General features: G+C 42.9%; 1 protein-coding gene across 1 annotated transcript; it reads left to right on the top strand.

The window, feature by feature from the left end:
- The first annotated feature begins 10,475 nt into the window (after positions 1 to 10,475).
- Positions 10,476 to 16,186, top strand: LOC310927729 (phosphatidylinositol 3-kinase regulatory subunit gamma-like). Its single transcript, XM_083890109.1, has 10 exons — positions 10,476 to 10,801; positions 12,558 to 12,672; positions 12,780 to 12,878; positions 12,989 to 13,169; positions 13,275 to 13,391; positions 13,489 to 13,631; positions 13,744 to 13,920; positions 14,020 to 14,094; positions 14,219 to 14,389; positions 14,505 to 16,186. Exons 1-10 carry the CDS (start codon positions 10,747 to 10,749, stop codon positions 14,776 to 14,778), a joined length of 1,407 nt encoding a protein of 468 aa, XP_083746235.1. The 5' UTR covers positions 10,476 to 10,746; the 3' UTR covers positions 14,779 to 16,186.
- Positions 16,187 to 16,719: the final 533 nt, after the last annotated feature.

The raw sequence follows: 16,719 nt of genomic DNA, 5'->3' as shown, positions 1-16,719 counted from the left end.
AGCCTTTGACCTTCGGGCATCGTCTCTTTAGCCTTGTTCCATGACCAAACAGGACTGAATCATTCTCTACGCTCATCTTTGTCTTGAGTTTTCATTATGGGAGTTTTTACATTATAAATTATGCTAACAATGTATTAATTTAAGCTTCTTTTGGTGAAATAATTGAGTTAATATATGTGTAGCCAGCTCGATATTGTGAGAGCTATCGTTAACTGTGTTTGGTCAGAGGAAGTGTACAACAAACAGGAAGTAGCCAAAAGTTGCTTAAAGTAAATAAAATAAATTCATGAGGAGATAATTTGACACGTCTTGTTGCAGACGTTGACATGAATGCTGAGCTCCAAAAAACATTTGTGATGCTTTCCGCGCTTGGTGCAGTGGTGCTTTGAAAAAGCTAATGTGAGCTAATGTTATCAACATGTTTACATAGTTTGACTAAGTTCAACATCTTTGCTCGGCGCATTCACTTTTACATCATAAATTATGCTAACAATGTATTAATTTAAGCTGCTTTCGGGGAAATAATTGAGTTAATGTGGAGCTAGCTTTATATTCTGAGAGCTATCGGTAATTGTGTTTGGTCAGAGGAAGTGTACAACAAACAGGAAATAGCCAAAAGTTGCTTTAAGTAAACAAATACATTCATAAGGAGATAATTTGACATGAACACTCGTCTTTGTTGTAGGCGCTGACATGAATGCTGAGCTCAAAAAACATTTGTGATGCTTTCCGCACTTGTTGCAGCAGTGCTTTGAAAAAGCTAATGTTATCAACATGTTTACATAGTTTGACTAAGTTCAACATCTTTGCTTGGCACGTTCACTTTATAGATGTGAGGGCTTTACAGATCATCCTAAAGAGACACGAAGTCTGCAGGATACTTCATGATTCTTTGTTTCTACTTTCCTGCAGGGTTTTTTTCTGAAGTCCTTTTCATCGCCCGGAGGAGATTGTGTCTGTGCAGCAGGAGATTTCCAGGGTCAGACGCGTTCATAGCAGCAGAGGAATGACCGCAGCATCCAGGTGAGCGATGGCGCCTATAGCATGCAGAAGGCAGAACACATGCCCACTGCTGTACTCGCACATTATCCGCAAATTTGATTAGAAAGCTGGCAGGAGAAGATATGGAACATGTCCACAGCAATTCACATAGAGTCCCTCTGGACAAGTTTAGGAAAATGAATGGCCTTGCATGTCTGAAAGCAGCTTCAGGGATGCATTGTCTTCAGAGGATGAGTCTCAGAAATTGTGCTGATTTACTGCCTTTTCCTCCATGAAACAGACATTTTGGGTTTTAGTCAAATGCAATATAACTGTTGGATGGATTGTCACTAAATGTGGTGCAGACATCCAATGACTTTCCAGACATCAGCATCATCAGACCAATAGTTTATGCAAAATGCCCTAAAATGAAAGGACGATCATGGAAAACATTATACTTTCTTTGCAGCTTGTCATTACGAGAATGCTGAAAATAAAGCTAAAAACAGCCAACGCTTAGCCCGATTTCATCCGTCTCCTATTGCTCCTAAAACTTAATAGAACTTTATGGAAGTAAATGACGAGCCTCTTTAATAACTACAGCTAAAATCTATTCAAATCCACACCTCTACTGGGTAAAACTATGTTCACAAAACTGCGTCGACACAGACACACTCACAGATGTCTGGTGTCCCACACATGTACTATGTGCCATTGTGGTGGGGCATAAAAACACAAAGTAGGCTGTAAAAAGGGTGAGAAAATTGGACTTTCTTAACCGACTTCCTCTAATTACTTTGTTAAATTGTGCCAGGCTCCAATAAAATAAAGTTTCCTGGGACAATTTAATTATAGCATGCTCGTTGATTAATGTAGCTTTATGATATTCTATTTTTTAACCGATCTGTCATGAAGTCGCTTAAAAAATATGACCACAAACAACAATAATCTGATAAGATAAGCAGCGTGTGTCACATTTTTTTTTTTTTTAAGTCACTGTGACAATTTCGGCCTTTGCAGTCAGCAGTTTTACAGTTGAGTCGTAATCAGTATTTTGGAATCCAGCATTGGTACAAGTTGTTTTAATAAAGTAAATTAGTGGTGTGTGTGTGTGTGTGTGTGTGCACATGTGAAAGTTTATGTGCCATTAATCACCCATGTGAGTGTATTCAATCTGTTGCAGAGAAGATTAGAGATTTCAAAGAACAGGACGACTCTCGATCATTTCATTTATACTTTTCTGTCGCACCAGGGAATGTTTTGTTCTTGTGACCCTTTTTTTTTTCATTTTGCCCTTAATCTTGGTGAATTATTACGTGTGCTGAAATGTTCAATTTAAATAAATAAATAAAGTAGTTGATACGAGGACACGGCGTTAAGGCAACGAGATGATGCATGACGTTCTTAACCTTTTAGACTGTCATCTCAACCTATGTCCTTAAAGCACCAAGGTAAATCCCAATGCATGACGCAGAAAATGAGTTTACTCACTCCCTCCGTAGCTCAAGGATTTCTAATCCGCGCAGGTCATCGACGCTGCTATTGTTTGCGCAGGAGTTGTATAATCCTGAATTCTTTTGTGCTATCCTCCTATTGTTATGGCTCCTCGCAGAGTGCTTAACGCTTGCTGAAATAACTTCTTTAAGACCTGTGTAAGCAAATACCACTTTGAGTATTAGTATACCCCCATAGATGAAGAGCGTGCATGTGTGTGTATGTGGGCAAGAAAGGGGACGGGGTCTTCTTGCACGGGGGACAGGGGTGGTTTGTTTTGTCAGCAAAATGTCAATCTGTCTTTGCAAGGTTATCCCTTATGATCTCTCTAAATACACGGCACTTGGTTGTCCATCTGGTTGGCAGTTGAGAGTCCCCACCACCATCCACCACCCCCCAACCCCCATTAACACCCACCACTGCTATCCCAGGTCTGGAGGTCTTGCCTTTCTACCTCCCACTGAGAGGGTATGAAAAGGCCAACAAAGCTTTCCATTCTGTTCTTTTACTGTCAGTTTTTTTGGATCAGTGTAATCCTCAAATGGCTGCAACACGTGTACAGCGGTTTGGTTGCTCCCTTGACAACTAAACAACGCAACGCTTCTCACTGGGAAGGGACACACAGAAAGAATATTGCACATCCAGAAAATATCCAGACACAAAAACATGAGCACACAAACACATTCATACAGCCAGGCAACCGCTCCACAGCCAAAAAGTCCAAAAAGCCAGATCTGTCCTCAATCCAAACTGCCTTGGGCTTACCTAAGCTATTCAGCGTGTGCAAATGAAAGATGTGTCTTGGAACAGTGCAAGCCTCTTGGTAGAGCAGCACTGGCCTGGTGCACAGATATACACAGCAGCCCTCTGGACAAGTTTGGCACCCACAGCAGCAAGTTTGAGCCAAAACTCATGTTGCGTGCTAACTCTCTCCCTTCCCCATCCCCTCATGCTATCCCGCTCTGCAATTATATGCTATGCTCCCACCCAAACATGCAAGAATAGGCCTTCTCAGTCAACAGACAAACCAAGTCATTCTGTCCTCAAACCATGACATCATGACCATTTGACTTTAGTGTGAAATTCAAGACCAATTTAACTTCGTCAGGGAGAGAAGTGGCGTGTAAATTCATGCAGTTCTGGGAAGGCACAGCTAATTTATTCTCGAGAATATCAAATTCATGCAGAATATGTGACTCATGACAATTTCATCCATCATATATTATATCATTCTATATCCGTGCAGACAATGTGACAGTGTTTTTGTGTGATTATTAATGCTTTTATATCATGCGCAATATCAACTTTAACAAATAAAACGGTACTTAATAAGTACAATACATTTAATATATATAACAGGAAGCATAAGAGTTCCAAATATTCCCTCTCATATTACAGTAGCTTTAAACAACTATGTTTCAATAAGGGTTCCAGTTTCCAAAGTTTGACGGGGTTTAGATGACTAAGAGGCATCTATCAAACTGCTGACAGCTTTTGTGTGAAGCACACCTCGTTTTCCAAATCTGCCTCGCAACAGAGTCCTCTCCTCTGTCCTTGCAGCTCTGGGAGGGGTTCTTAATAGTTTGTGAGTGCTTACGTGTGCGTGTGTCTGTGTGTGTGTGTGCATGCTCATGTATATATGACAGAACCGAACCAATGACAGGCACCTCAGCCCAACCCTTGCAACAAAAAGGGCTGGTGGGTTTCACCTCAGCCCCACTTGCTCTCCCACACACTCATAAATAACCATACAGAATCTCTGCCCGGGCCAGGGGGAGAAAAAAGAAGAGAAAAGGGCCATTTAGTCAGCTCCTCTCCTCTCATGCCTTCCATTTGACCTTTTCCAAGGGTCAATCAGTCCAACCACAACTCCATACTCTGACACCCCACAACCACTACCCTCCCCACACTGACACTAACCTGAATCGTCCCATCACCGGTGCCGTGGAAAGAAGCCACTTAGCAAGCTCGGGTCATTGTAAGGGAGCATTCAAGACCTAGAAGGCATAAAGCTTCTCGGTCCCGGAGCATGTGAGAAGGCAGGCAGGGTCGGAGGTGAAGGTCACAATATGGGAGGAGGAGAATAAATCCTGTAGCATGAACGACAATGGCTGCAATCCCCACTGACAATGATGCCATTGTGGAGTATGGGTTGCTTAGTGTGTCCTGAAGCTGTGCCTAATAGAGTTATAGTGCTGATGTGATGGCTGTGGAGCTGAGGAAAGTAGTGTCCTTTTTATATAAAGGGGGCAGTTGCAGAGAGGCTTGAAAGAGGTCTCGGCGTCTCAGTTTTGTTTTGCATGAAGCCTGAGGTCGTGTGCGCGTGTGTGTGCGTGTGTGTGCGTGTGTGTGCGTGTGTCTCTGTGTGTCTGTGTGTCTGTGTGTGTGTGAAAGAGAGAGCTGGCTTAACTTCACTGAGCTTCAAGCTGTGAACCCATTGCTCACTGACACACATGACTCCTCTGAAAAGAGACTGAGTTGACAGGATGTAACGCAGAAGTCACGTAGCTGACTACAATATGACTTTTCTATTTGTGAGCCCGTTAGGTCTGACTGCATCAGGCACAATGCACTGTTTGTTTTCACAACCGCTGCTGATAAGTACAACTTCAACAACCTAATAAATGGTTTATATAATTTATTAAGCATAAATACAGTTTTTCATGTACTATCAAAATAATCAATTGAATTGCGGTCAGCACTGTTGGATCAAACAAAGCAATGTGAGGATGCCATTTTAGGGCTTTTCGAGGGGTGGTTCAGAGACATAATTCTGCGCTTGCCTAAGTCTATGATATCTTTATCTCGTCATTAGGCTCTCCTTTACAAATGGAAACTGAAGTTTGTGCATACTCCGAACACCAAGAGAAAATCAACACTTTGTGCATCACAGCACACAGGAGTTGTTAATCCACGGCTGCCTCCATTAGTACTTTGAAATATGTTATTCTGTGACTTACTAAACAATACAGCCATAAACCAGCAGCTTCTGTGTCTGTGCGACCTTATGATTTCCTCGATGTACTTTTGTACGGGAGACAAAATTCACTTTCCAGTCAGAAAACACCGTCTTCTGGTAAGAAAAAGCAGAAAATATATTATTAGGATACTGTAGACTTCAGCAGTCAAATATTCTCATTTGGTGAGGCCTTTGTTAACTGGCTAAAATGTGTTTTACGAGAGAGAATGTGTGAGTAAAGCCCTATTTATAGTCCTGCGTAAAGTGCTCTACGTAGGTTACGCAGAGTCCTACGGATAGCCTGTCGGAGAGCCGCTGCGTCGTCTCAGACTGCTTTTAAGTGTCCGTCACTCCGTCAAGGGACAACGGAGACGGCAAGGGCTACAATTGGTCTTCAGGACAGGCCGAGATATCGCTGCTCTGTGTGCGCCACAGTGCGCACCGAGCATCCACAGAGTCGGAGCTGATCACCGCTGACAACGTCGCTGCCAAACTATAAATACGTCATTTCTTAATACACACACCACCAAACTGCGTTCCATGACACAGAAAAGTGAGAAACGGCCACTGTTTCAATGTTTTTCTGCTGCAACAACAACAACAGTCTTTCTCTCTCGGACACCATTGCTCACTGTAGCCAAAAGCACAACAACCTTGCGTAGCGACCCCTACTGATCAGGCGGGAAATTGCAGTGCGTATCCGGCACCACGACGGAGAACTATGAAGGCTTGAGGGGTCTCCGTGGTTATGCAGTCGGATAACGCATTACGCAGTCTGAGAAGTATAATATGGCCTTAACTCATACAACCACATTTCAAAAAACGACCATGTTTTCCCTAATCCTCACATTTAAAACGTTAAATTATTAATCAATACAAGAAAATAAGCAGCTTATTTAAAACAATGTAACACTTGTTAGTCACATCTCTACAACCTGCTCTGAGTTCATGATACAAGGCCTGAAAAGCCGGCAACATTTTGTGGATATATTCTGCTTCCTCTCTTCATGGTCAGGTCTTTATTTTGGCTCTCCACTTAAGCAGAGAGGTCGCGAGGGCCTCTGGAGAGACACGGGCCGGTCATACCACAGGCTCATCATCTCCATCACAACCCAGACACTTAGCTGGTAGACGCTGTGCGGTGGCATGCCACAAGTACCACAGTTGTCACCTCTGTTAGTGAGATTAGGCCCTGGCAGAACGCAGTGACAGATGATGAGTGGTATACATGACCACCAGGTGGACACATAAAGAGGTGGACACGTCCAGACTAGTCAGACAGACAAACCCCGGAGTGTATGGAAAAACAGTATGTCAGTTTTGCTGATGTCTATAGTAACAGCAGCCTCCAATTTGACATTCCCTCCACCAAACATTGGTTTCTGTTTTTTTTTTTTCAACTTTTGGCCACTCTTTGACCTCCTTAAAAGAACAAGCTATGTTTCCCAGGGCCCAGCTATTTGAAGCTCATAGTTTTGGTCATCCAAAGTTTTCTGCTCCAACTCAAGCCGTTCAGACACTGTCCCCACTTACATTTCCACAATGGCAGGGTCCTGGGGGCCAGACCATAGCCGCCCTACACTCTGCCCACAGTCAAGTTGCCTCTGGCAGAACTTACTGCATGCTTTGTGTGCTGGTTCTGGCCACTGATCAGGGAAACCCCACAGTCTCTCCATGGTGAATGTTGAACGTCCTGCCAAGACCATTTTGCATTCCTTCAATGGCCGTGAATAGTAGCACACTACAGGGCTGAAGATTTTCAAAGATGTGCAGTTCACCCACGGATACAATGTGAGACCATGACACAGATACCCACATGAACTACACGTGAACTAAACTAATCCCTGACATGGTTTTCTCTGTGTTGTGTCTCTGGGTCTTTTTTTTTGTACAACAAACAAAACAGAGCCTGATAAAAGTGTGCCCTACATCGCAACGCACAGGCAATATGAAAACAACAGATGAATAATATCCCTTGACACAGATCACAGTTATAGATCTGTGTCAAAACTAAGATTTTACTCGCTGGTAGACAATTTATATGGCTGATTCTACAAATACTGCCCATGTGGCTGAGTGAGAGACAGCGGGAGGCCTGTAATGTACCCTCTTAAATATGGGGACTCATATTCTTTCCATTATTTGATCACTGAGTTAATGCAGAACAAAATGATCCACACTAATAACTAAACCATGTACACTACTGTTCAAAAGTTTGGGGTCACCTATACAATTTGTTTGTGTTTTCCATTAAAGCTCACACTTCTATTCATCAAAAGAGCTGCAAAATGAATAGATAGTCAAGACATTGACAAGATTAGAAATAATGATTTTTATTCAAAATAATAATTTTGCCCTTCAAACTTTGTTTTCTTTGCTAATCATCAAATAGCCTTCTAACGTGATTAGCAAACACAATGTACCATTACAACACTGGAGAAATGGTTGCTGGAAATGGGCCTCTCTACACCTATGTACAAAAACCAGACGTTTTCAGCTAGAATAGTCCATTTTCCCACATTAACAATGTATAGAGTGTAATTCTGATTAATTTAAGTGCCAGAATTGGAGTTTAACTGTTATCTGCATCTAGTGCAGAGGAACCTGCGCTAAATAATCTGTTGATTGTTTTAAAACTTATGCAGAGTTTCTCAGCTCTCTGCTGGTGGATATCAAGATGAGTCACATCAGCAAGCAGGCAGCTGGCAGGCCTTCAATATAAGCCTATCCTGTTAATCTTACGATTAGCCTACACTGATCCCATCAGGACTGCCTGGATCTGGGGTGCAGAGCCTACAAGCTTATCCTGCAAGTCGAACCCTCCCATGCTCAGGCCACTACATGCACCCAGCTCACTCGGGGCACACTAGAAAATACGTGGCATACCCCAAACATATCAGCTTTGTCCAAATGCAGATCATGTAGACAACTCATCCCCGAAACAAAGCCAGGAGATTGGAGCTCAACATGCCAGTGCCATGCTATACCCCCGCACACTAACATGTCTGGAGCCCTGACATGACGCTGTTGTGTTTCAAGACAGTGGAGGTGGCGGTGAAATGTGTCACAGTGGTCGTACCAAGAAGTTAAAGGGGGGGGGGGGGGTCAGATTCTGTGCTCGTCTGACACCAGGGGAGGGGAGAGGGCAAGATTAGCTTGGGCCAAGTGACATGTCGTGACAGGCCTCTATAGGCTTCTTAAGGTACAGACGCATGAAAAGCACCAGACGGGTAAGGGTTAGATGTCATGCCTAAAAGAGACCTAAAAGTGCTAAAATTGCATCTTTAGTGATTTCTGAAACTACCCACACACACAGCTGAACACTAATGTTGTGTTTCCATCATGGTGCAGTTCAGTTTGGTACAGTGCGGGACAGTTTAGAATAGTAAAGCCCTCGGTCAGGCTTGGGTTTCGACATAGAACAGTATCTTTACTCGGTAAGCGGGGTGTACACTGTGCCGGATGGCCACGCCAGCTAGATACGTATCGCGACATTGTTCCGGTGCTCCGACAGTGAACAACGTCATCGAACGTAACAACAACAACAACAATGGAGGACTTTCAGTTTGTGGCTGTTTGTTTCAAAAAGACAAAGTCAAACTTTGTGTGAAAATAGACTTCAGTTGAACTGTACCGTACAATTACTCTGGCACTCAAGGGAAGAGTACAGAAAAATGGAATGGTTGGGCCCGTTTATTTTGGTACTATTCCTAATGGAAACGCAAACAAATCCACATCGTACCATACGGAACCAAACCGTTTCCTCGGTGGAAACACGCAATCACAATCCTTTTGCTCTCTTGCCATAGTTCGCTCCATTGTAGCAGTTACCAAAGTACTTTTCATGCAGGAAAGACTCGTCTTACTGATGGGAAAAAGGAATGCTGGAGGCAATTACATCTCCTGACTCCCTGTCCTTGGGTCAAAAGGGGAGCAGCCATAAACGCTTGGACACCAACAGAGACAGACCTCTGACCATGCAGGCCTTGTTTCACTCTCCCTGCAGCCACAAATGTGAGCTGGTGGAGGAGCCTTTGGTTGTTTAAATTTACAGCACAATGCCATCCTGTCTCAAGATCTAACAATGATGCATGTATTCAACCGGCATGAGCATATAAGAGGGGAAAAAATGCTCCTCTTGTGGCCATTTCCAGCACATTCGGATGGAAACGCCATTAAATAAACATTTCTTTCTGCCCTACATTCATCTCTCCGAGGCGCTGATGAGTGTACAGGTGTTAACACACCTGCTATTGCCTATTGTGTCTTAACCCGATGATCTCAGCGCTGCAATAATTATGAGTGGTGACAGTCAAGATGTCATTTTTGTTGCTAAACATGTTCGACAAGCTCAACAAGAATTTAATACACACTTGCCAACTCGGCAGGCTACTTTGTTGCCTCTCAAACAAAAGAGTCTATGCCTGGTGCGTTCTGGGTGCCAAACACCTGAACACAGTTTAATTACCATAAAACATAAAGCATGATGTCATTTTATTGCAACCTAGTCACTCTACGGCACAACAGAAATGGCAGGGACATGCTTTACCTCTTTTTTCTATTATTATTATATTATTATCATTATAAAGCCATGTACAGCATACAGCGAGATCATGTTGTTTTTTTATGGTTCAAGTTAATAGACTAGGTTTTTCTTTTCCATTCACGGAATTTTTCTGCTATTACTGTACAGCCAGAAGAGAGTTGAATGAAACGAACCGGAGCGTACCATTAGAAGTTAGGGGGTGTCTGATGTAAGAGACGCGACACAACTGTACGTGAAAAAGAACAAAAGTAAATGATTATTTCACATATTAAACAGATACATGCTGTCTAGTGTTCACATATGTGATTTAAAGTTGTCTGGGTGTGCTTTACATGACAAATAATCCAAGAGGAGGAAAAAGAACACCCCCCCTCTACTGTAGCAGCAGGTTGGACTGTACCAAGATGATGAGAGAACAGCCCTTTAAAGTCGCTCTACTTCCGAGATGAAGTAAAGTAGAGCTCCAGTGCACAGAGACAATACACGTACTGACAATCGATGCGTCTGGAGGAGGAAAAACAGTCTTTACAATCCCCAGTTCCACAGGCTATGTTGAGGGGAAACATTTGGACACTGGGATTTTTTCTGGACTCGGATTTGAAGGATTTTGCTCTTTGTCCAGATCTATGTAGGACGTGGCGTCTGCGGATGCACCCGAACAGCCTACATTAGGTCCATGTAACATACGTGCATTGTTACGTGTTTTTTTTTTTATTTTGTGCGCAAAGACAACGACATCAACCTGGAATACTCTTGTGAAACAGGAATGGTGTTTCCTCCTGAAGGCTTATTCTACATCGAAATGGATCAAGCGCCACCAGGTAAGTTAGGGTTAAACGCAGCCATTGTCTGTTCTGCGGGGCACGGAATCTGCTTTACTTTAGAATTTAACAATTATTCCCTGTGTTGTTGTTGTTTTTTAAAATACATATTTGCTGCTGGTGTCATCTTATGAACTGTCTGTGATACTAATGGAGAGGTCCTCGGCGCTGCGCTCCCCCACTGGCATTGCCCAGGCATGCATAGCGCAATTCACTTGCCAATTACGTAATACCTTTCTGTGGAATCAGGCGCAGTGGCTTTGCCTCTTTTCTTTTGTCCCGGGCGCAGATGACAAAACTCACAGACAGAAACGCACCGAGCGGCTGAAGCACCTCCTCACGGAGGAGCAGGACTGAAGCCAATGCGGGGCTTTTGGAAGCGGGGACACGGGCACTTTTTGAGAGAAACAGAGCCGAGGCTGCGTTAATTAGCGCCGCATGAAACGAGCGCTTTGTTCTCCTCCGCAGCCAACCGTGCTTAATTTGTGCGCTAGCTCTGGAAGTAGGCTAGAGGCGAGCAGACGAGACGAGCTCGTCTCATGACTTCAACTTCGGCAACACTCGGTTGTTGTTTTTTTTTTATTATTGACATTTGTCATCTGACCGCGGCCGTTATTACACTGTTGTCACACACGGTGTGTGTTACTACAGGGCCTGTCACAAAGTCAATTACAACACGGACATGAAGCGCTGCAAAGTTGCTATTGATTAACTACAGTGTGTTATTACAACACACACGTGTAGATTATATAAATTGAAACATGTATGCCCACACACAATGCACTGTTTACACAACACACTATATGTAAAAAAAAAATGTTATCCATCATTTGCATACATGGCTCTTGTCTGCGCTGGTATGCGCAAAGTGCGCGTTGGACGTCGCCAGTTGAGAGTTTCTTGGCAGCACACCGAGAGGGGAAGGTGTGCAGGTTTAATTTTTTATTTTTTTTTGCTGAGCTCAGGAACCGCAGCTTTTTCGTTTTTGTGCCTGCCACTGTGCTGCTACACCTGCCTTTTGTTTATTTTAAGGTCAGAAAAAAAAGAGGAGAGCGGATGGTGGGAGAGAGAGAGAGAGCCACATTTTCTCCTCTCTGAGGTGCTCTTGTATTCACTCGCACTGGCTCATGAAAGGCACTTTTGTCCTGCAGTGAAATATATCGCCCTTCACCTCCTCTTGATGCGGTTTGCCCTCCTTTTTCATTTTTAGGAAAACGCTTAGTCCTTTTGGCCAGACTCGCATATTTTCTTTGACTTCAGTGGCTGATGGAAAACTTATGAGAAGCTGCAAGTGGGCAATGATTTTAAGAAGGGAGGCGTGGTCCAAATGGTTCAAAAACACAATTTATAGTCAATGTGATCCTTCTTTATGCCACGGATTATAACCTGGACTTTCTCTACTTTGTCACAGCCACTCAAACACCTAATAATGGGAATATTTAGTCTCATTAAAATAGGTGTTCACCGCAGAAAGCAGTTACTACCACGTTTCCTTTATTTAGTGCTGACAACACTTCACATCATTGGTAATTACTTGTCAAGTGATCTCTCAGAAACATGTCTGGGCTTGTCCCTATAACTTGACAGGCTCCATCAAGCGTAGGTGTGACAGAGCGTGTGTGCTGGGGAGGAGGGGGTTATACAGAGAAATGACACCAGATACAATACTCCACTAGATCATCTTCATTATCTCAACTATCATTTTTTTTAAAAATGGCTTTCTTATCATTCTGTCCTCCTTTTTTCCTGCTCGCAGCTCTCCCTCCCAGGTCCTCAAAGCCTTTGTCTTCCACCATGAACAACAACAACTGCCCTTCGACGCCTGAATATTCACTACACGATGCTGAATGGTACTGGGGAGACGTCACCAGGTAAATAAATCTTTCAAAGTCATGTGTTTTAAAGCAGCAGACTGATAAGAAAGTGTTTTTTTTAAATATATATTGTTAGATAACCTATGTTTTTTTTTTAATCTTAGGGATGAGGTCAACGAGAAGCTCCGAGACACACCTGACGGCTCCTTTATAGTGCGTGACGCATCCACAAAGCTGCAAGGAGACTTCACACTGACACTGAGGTAAGCGCCAGATGCCAAGAGACGACTGTTGATTTAATAGCTATCATGTGAGGTTTTTGATTTTATTTTATCACTTATTTTTTTTAATAAATCGAATTTCTGTCTTCCAGGAAAGATGGGCACAACAAGTTGATCAAGATTTACCACCACGATGGCAAATACGGCTTCTCGGACCCCCTGACGTTCACGTCGGTGGTGGAGCTCATCTTGTACTATCAGCACCATCCGCTTGTAGAATACAACGCCACACTGGATCTGATGCTCACCTATCCCGTGTCCCGCTTCCAGCAGGTGAAATATTCTTCTATCTTCTAACATGTTTGAGATGGAATCATAGAGATTTAAATACAGAGCGCAATGAAATGTATCTGATGGAAGTGTAATATTTGACATCAGGTGAAAGAAGACAGCGTTGACGTCGCCGGACGGAAGCTGAAGGAGGTTCATTGTCAGTACGAAGATAAGTCCAGGGAGTTTGATTGTCTTTACAAAGCCTTCACAAAGACCTCACAGGTAAAAACTAAAAAATGACAGTTTATCTCTGATTTATAGGAAAGTATTATCAGTGGGGATCAGTTTTTTCTTATTGGATCTATTTGCCATGTTGCAGGAAATACAAATGAAGAGAACTGCAATCGAGGCGTTTAACGAGACGATGCTGATCTTCGAGGAGCAGTGTCGTGAACAGGAGCGCTACGGCGAGGAGTTTGAAATGAACAATCTGTTTGAGGGAGCCGACACAGATCTGGAGAGGTATGTTATCAAACAGCTCTGAATTAAGTTGAATTTTTAAAATGCGCGTGGACTTTTTTTGTCCACCTTGAACTCCTGGCCAGACCCATGACCTTTACTTTCCACCTTGTAGCTTCCTGATAAATTACGATAAGCTGAAGTGTCGTCTTGGGGAGATCTACGACAGTAAAATCCATCTGGAGGAAGACTTGAGGACGCAGGTGGAGGACTACAGAGAGACGGACAGGAAGATAAACAGCCTGCGACCTGATCTCATCCAGCTACGCAACATCAGAGACCAGTATCTGAAGTAAGTATTTATCAGAATATTGTCCGTGTTCTGAATGTACTTCTGCAACTTAAAATCATGAGTAGAAATTAAAGGATTCTTTTCCACTTGTCTTCACAGCTGGCTTAATCACAAAGGTGTACGGCAGAAACGCATAAACGACTGGTTGGGGATACAGAGCGACAGCCTCGATGAGTAAGTGCTATTAAATTCTCTCCGGATTCTAAGAATGAAGAATGTGACCAATTACATTGGTACTGCAGAGATGGCACAGAGGCATTATTTTTTATAGTTTTTTTGTTTTGTTTTTTTCTCCCAGCACATATGTGCTGAAAGGGGACGAGAAGAATCTGCCGCACCAGGACGAGACGAGTTGGTTTGTTGGAGAAATGAGTCGGACGCAAGCTGAGGAGATGCTCGAAGGTAAAGCTCCCGGAACGTTCCTCATCCGTGAAAGCAGCAAACAGGGATGCTACGCCTGCTCTGTTGTGTGAGTATCATTATGAAAAGTGGAGTGAAGTTATTGAGAGGAATATTAATCATAGTGTAAAATGAGTGGCAGTCAATGACGGAATGTTTTTTTTCTCCCTCCCCTGTTTGTTTAGTGTGAATAAAGAAGTGAAGCATTGCATGATCTACAGCACACCACATGGATACGGCTTTGCTGAGCCCTATGACGTCCACTGCTCACTGAAAGACCTTGTCCTGCACTATCGCCTGCACTCTTTAGCGCAACACAATGACGCCCTGGATGTTCGGCTGTCGCATCCAGTGCACGCCAAAGCTGCATCCTCGCCTTCTCAGCGTGCAGAGGAACACAAACTCTTACAAACTCCAAAACACACAGCCGGACTCCCGCCTGCAGCTCCAGAAATGTAATCCCACAGAGAGACAAAAGGACATGTTTACTGTATCCTGCGAAAACGACTGCATCGAGGTGCATAGTGTAACATTTTGCACTACAGCGATTCTATCGTTTTTTTTTGTTTGTTTGTTTTGTTGTTTTTTTGTGAATGAGATTTCACAGAATGAAGTGGGACCGGACTTGAATGTCAGCTTGAACTCTGTTTGTTTGTTTGTTTTCAAAGAGACTGTTTAAGCGTTCAAAAAAAAAAACTAAATTGTACTTCATTTATTGCTGTTTTGTTTAGAGTGGACGCTTTCATTGGGGATGTTGTTGACGACCAGAAAATTGCTCACTAATGTCAGGTGCTGCACCTTTTGTTTGACTTCAGCTTTTACAAGTTGACTTACTGTTGCTAGAGATGTCCTTTTACCTAGTTAAACTTAATTCAGCTATTAAAAACTTGATGGATATGTTGGATATAATATACTAGGTTACTACTACTTACTGCATTGGTGAGGTTGGGGGGGAGGGAAATGGTGCTGTAAACAGGCTGATTCCATCATGGTGGACCAAACCATTCTTGGCTAAATCCCAGGTGTGAATATTGTGAAAGTCTGTGGAGCACCTTGACAATTGTCCCCTTTCCCTAATAAATATTCATATACAGTGGATACGTATGTAGCATTAACATCCTGTAGAATACCATTGTAAGAGTATATTCAATGTTATACCCATCGACCAAAGCACTTAATAGTGAGCAAATCCACATCCCTGTTTTGTCCGATAAACGCATTTGGGCAAGGGGAGGGCAATTCATGTACACCTGCTGATGTGCTGATCAAAACATAATCTGAAGTACTGTATGTTATATTCTGTTACTCAAAGAAGTATAAGCTTTTTGTATTCTATATATATTTTTTCTATAAACATGCCACAAAATGAAAGCTTGAAGAAAGTGCAATCCAACAGTATTTCTATTGTTGCAATGTATGACGACGACGACGATGATGATGGTGGTGAAGGTAATGCTGTTATGAGAGGTTGACATTTGCCACACAAAAAAAATGCACTCTCTTTGGTGGTGTCAGTGTGATGTGGCCTCCGATGTTTGTGTGAACTGCCAGAGGTCCGGATGTGTCCTGCCTCCATTACTTGAACTGTGGCATTGCTCAAGCTATGAATGTTTTTTCATGACATGCAGCCTACATAGCTTAAGAGGAAAGGAATCCATGTTGAACTTGGCACATTTTTCAAGTTTGAGGACAATAGATACTCTGTACAGAGAAACTGTAAAATGTATTTCCGAAGTTGGTTTATGAAAGGAGGGTGATTAAGCCTCTTATAAAAATATAACTCCTCTGGGGGACTGAGGAAACTCCTCGGGTGAAGCTAAGCAATGTGAGATCCTGACCTTTTTCTTGCTGAAAGACAATAAACTGATGAGGGTTTTGTCAACGTGCATCATTCACTGCTTTTTATTCCAGAGTTGATACTTTGCACTGTGTCTCACATAAAACACTTGAGAGGCGATTATGTGACTACTGCCTTATTTTAAAGGTAACATCATTTTGAAGATAAAAGACCCAGCATGACTACGCATTTAATTGTACCTTTTCTCACCATAGAAGCACTGAACTTTGATGAGCCCATTCTCGGGGAAGGAGAGACGGGAGGCAGCGAGGGTGGTGGAGGACAGACTGTGAACAGATGGAAGAGAAAGGAAGCCATAAAAACAATAGCAGGATATGTGCAGGCCCTGTTCCCTGCTCTGTCCTGCCCCTGTTGAAGTTGAAATCTACTTCACTGGGAGAACATGCAAGATTTTGAAGCAACTTTTTTTTTTTTTATGGTCCTGTGAAAGGAATGCAGCTCGACTGTAAACATTTGGTACCAGCCAGCTCGAGTGCAGCTTGGAGTTTTGTCTCCCCAAACTTTATCACAACTCTGATCAGAAAACTATATGTTTCCATCAG

Source organism: Microchirus variegatus, assembly GCF_963457635.1.
Source record: "Microchirus variegatus genome assembly, chromosome: 5".
Lineage (NCBI taxonomy): Eukaryota > Metazoa > Chordata > Actinopteri > Pleuronectiformes > Soleidae > Microchirus > Microchirus variegatus.
The sequence above is the reverse complement of the archived record's forward strand: the minus strand, read 5'-3'. Positions and strand labels throughout refer to the sequence as shown.

What these genes read in the sequence shown, in the direction of transcription:
- LOC310927729 (XM_083890109.1), top strand. Translation starts at nt 10,747, where the DNA reads ATGGTGTTTCCTCCTGAAGGCTTATTCTACATCGAAATGGATCAAGCG. An exon ending in TACTGGGGAGACGTCACCAG is followed by an intron (nt 12,673 to 12,779) that starts GTAAATAAATCT and finishes TTTTAATCTTAG; the next exon opens with GGATGAGGTCAACGAGAAGC. An exon ending in GCCGACACAGATCTGGAGAG is followed by an intron (nt 13,632 to 13,743) that starts GTATGTTATCAA and finishes TCCACCTTGTAG; the next exon opens with CTTCCTGATAAATTACGATA.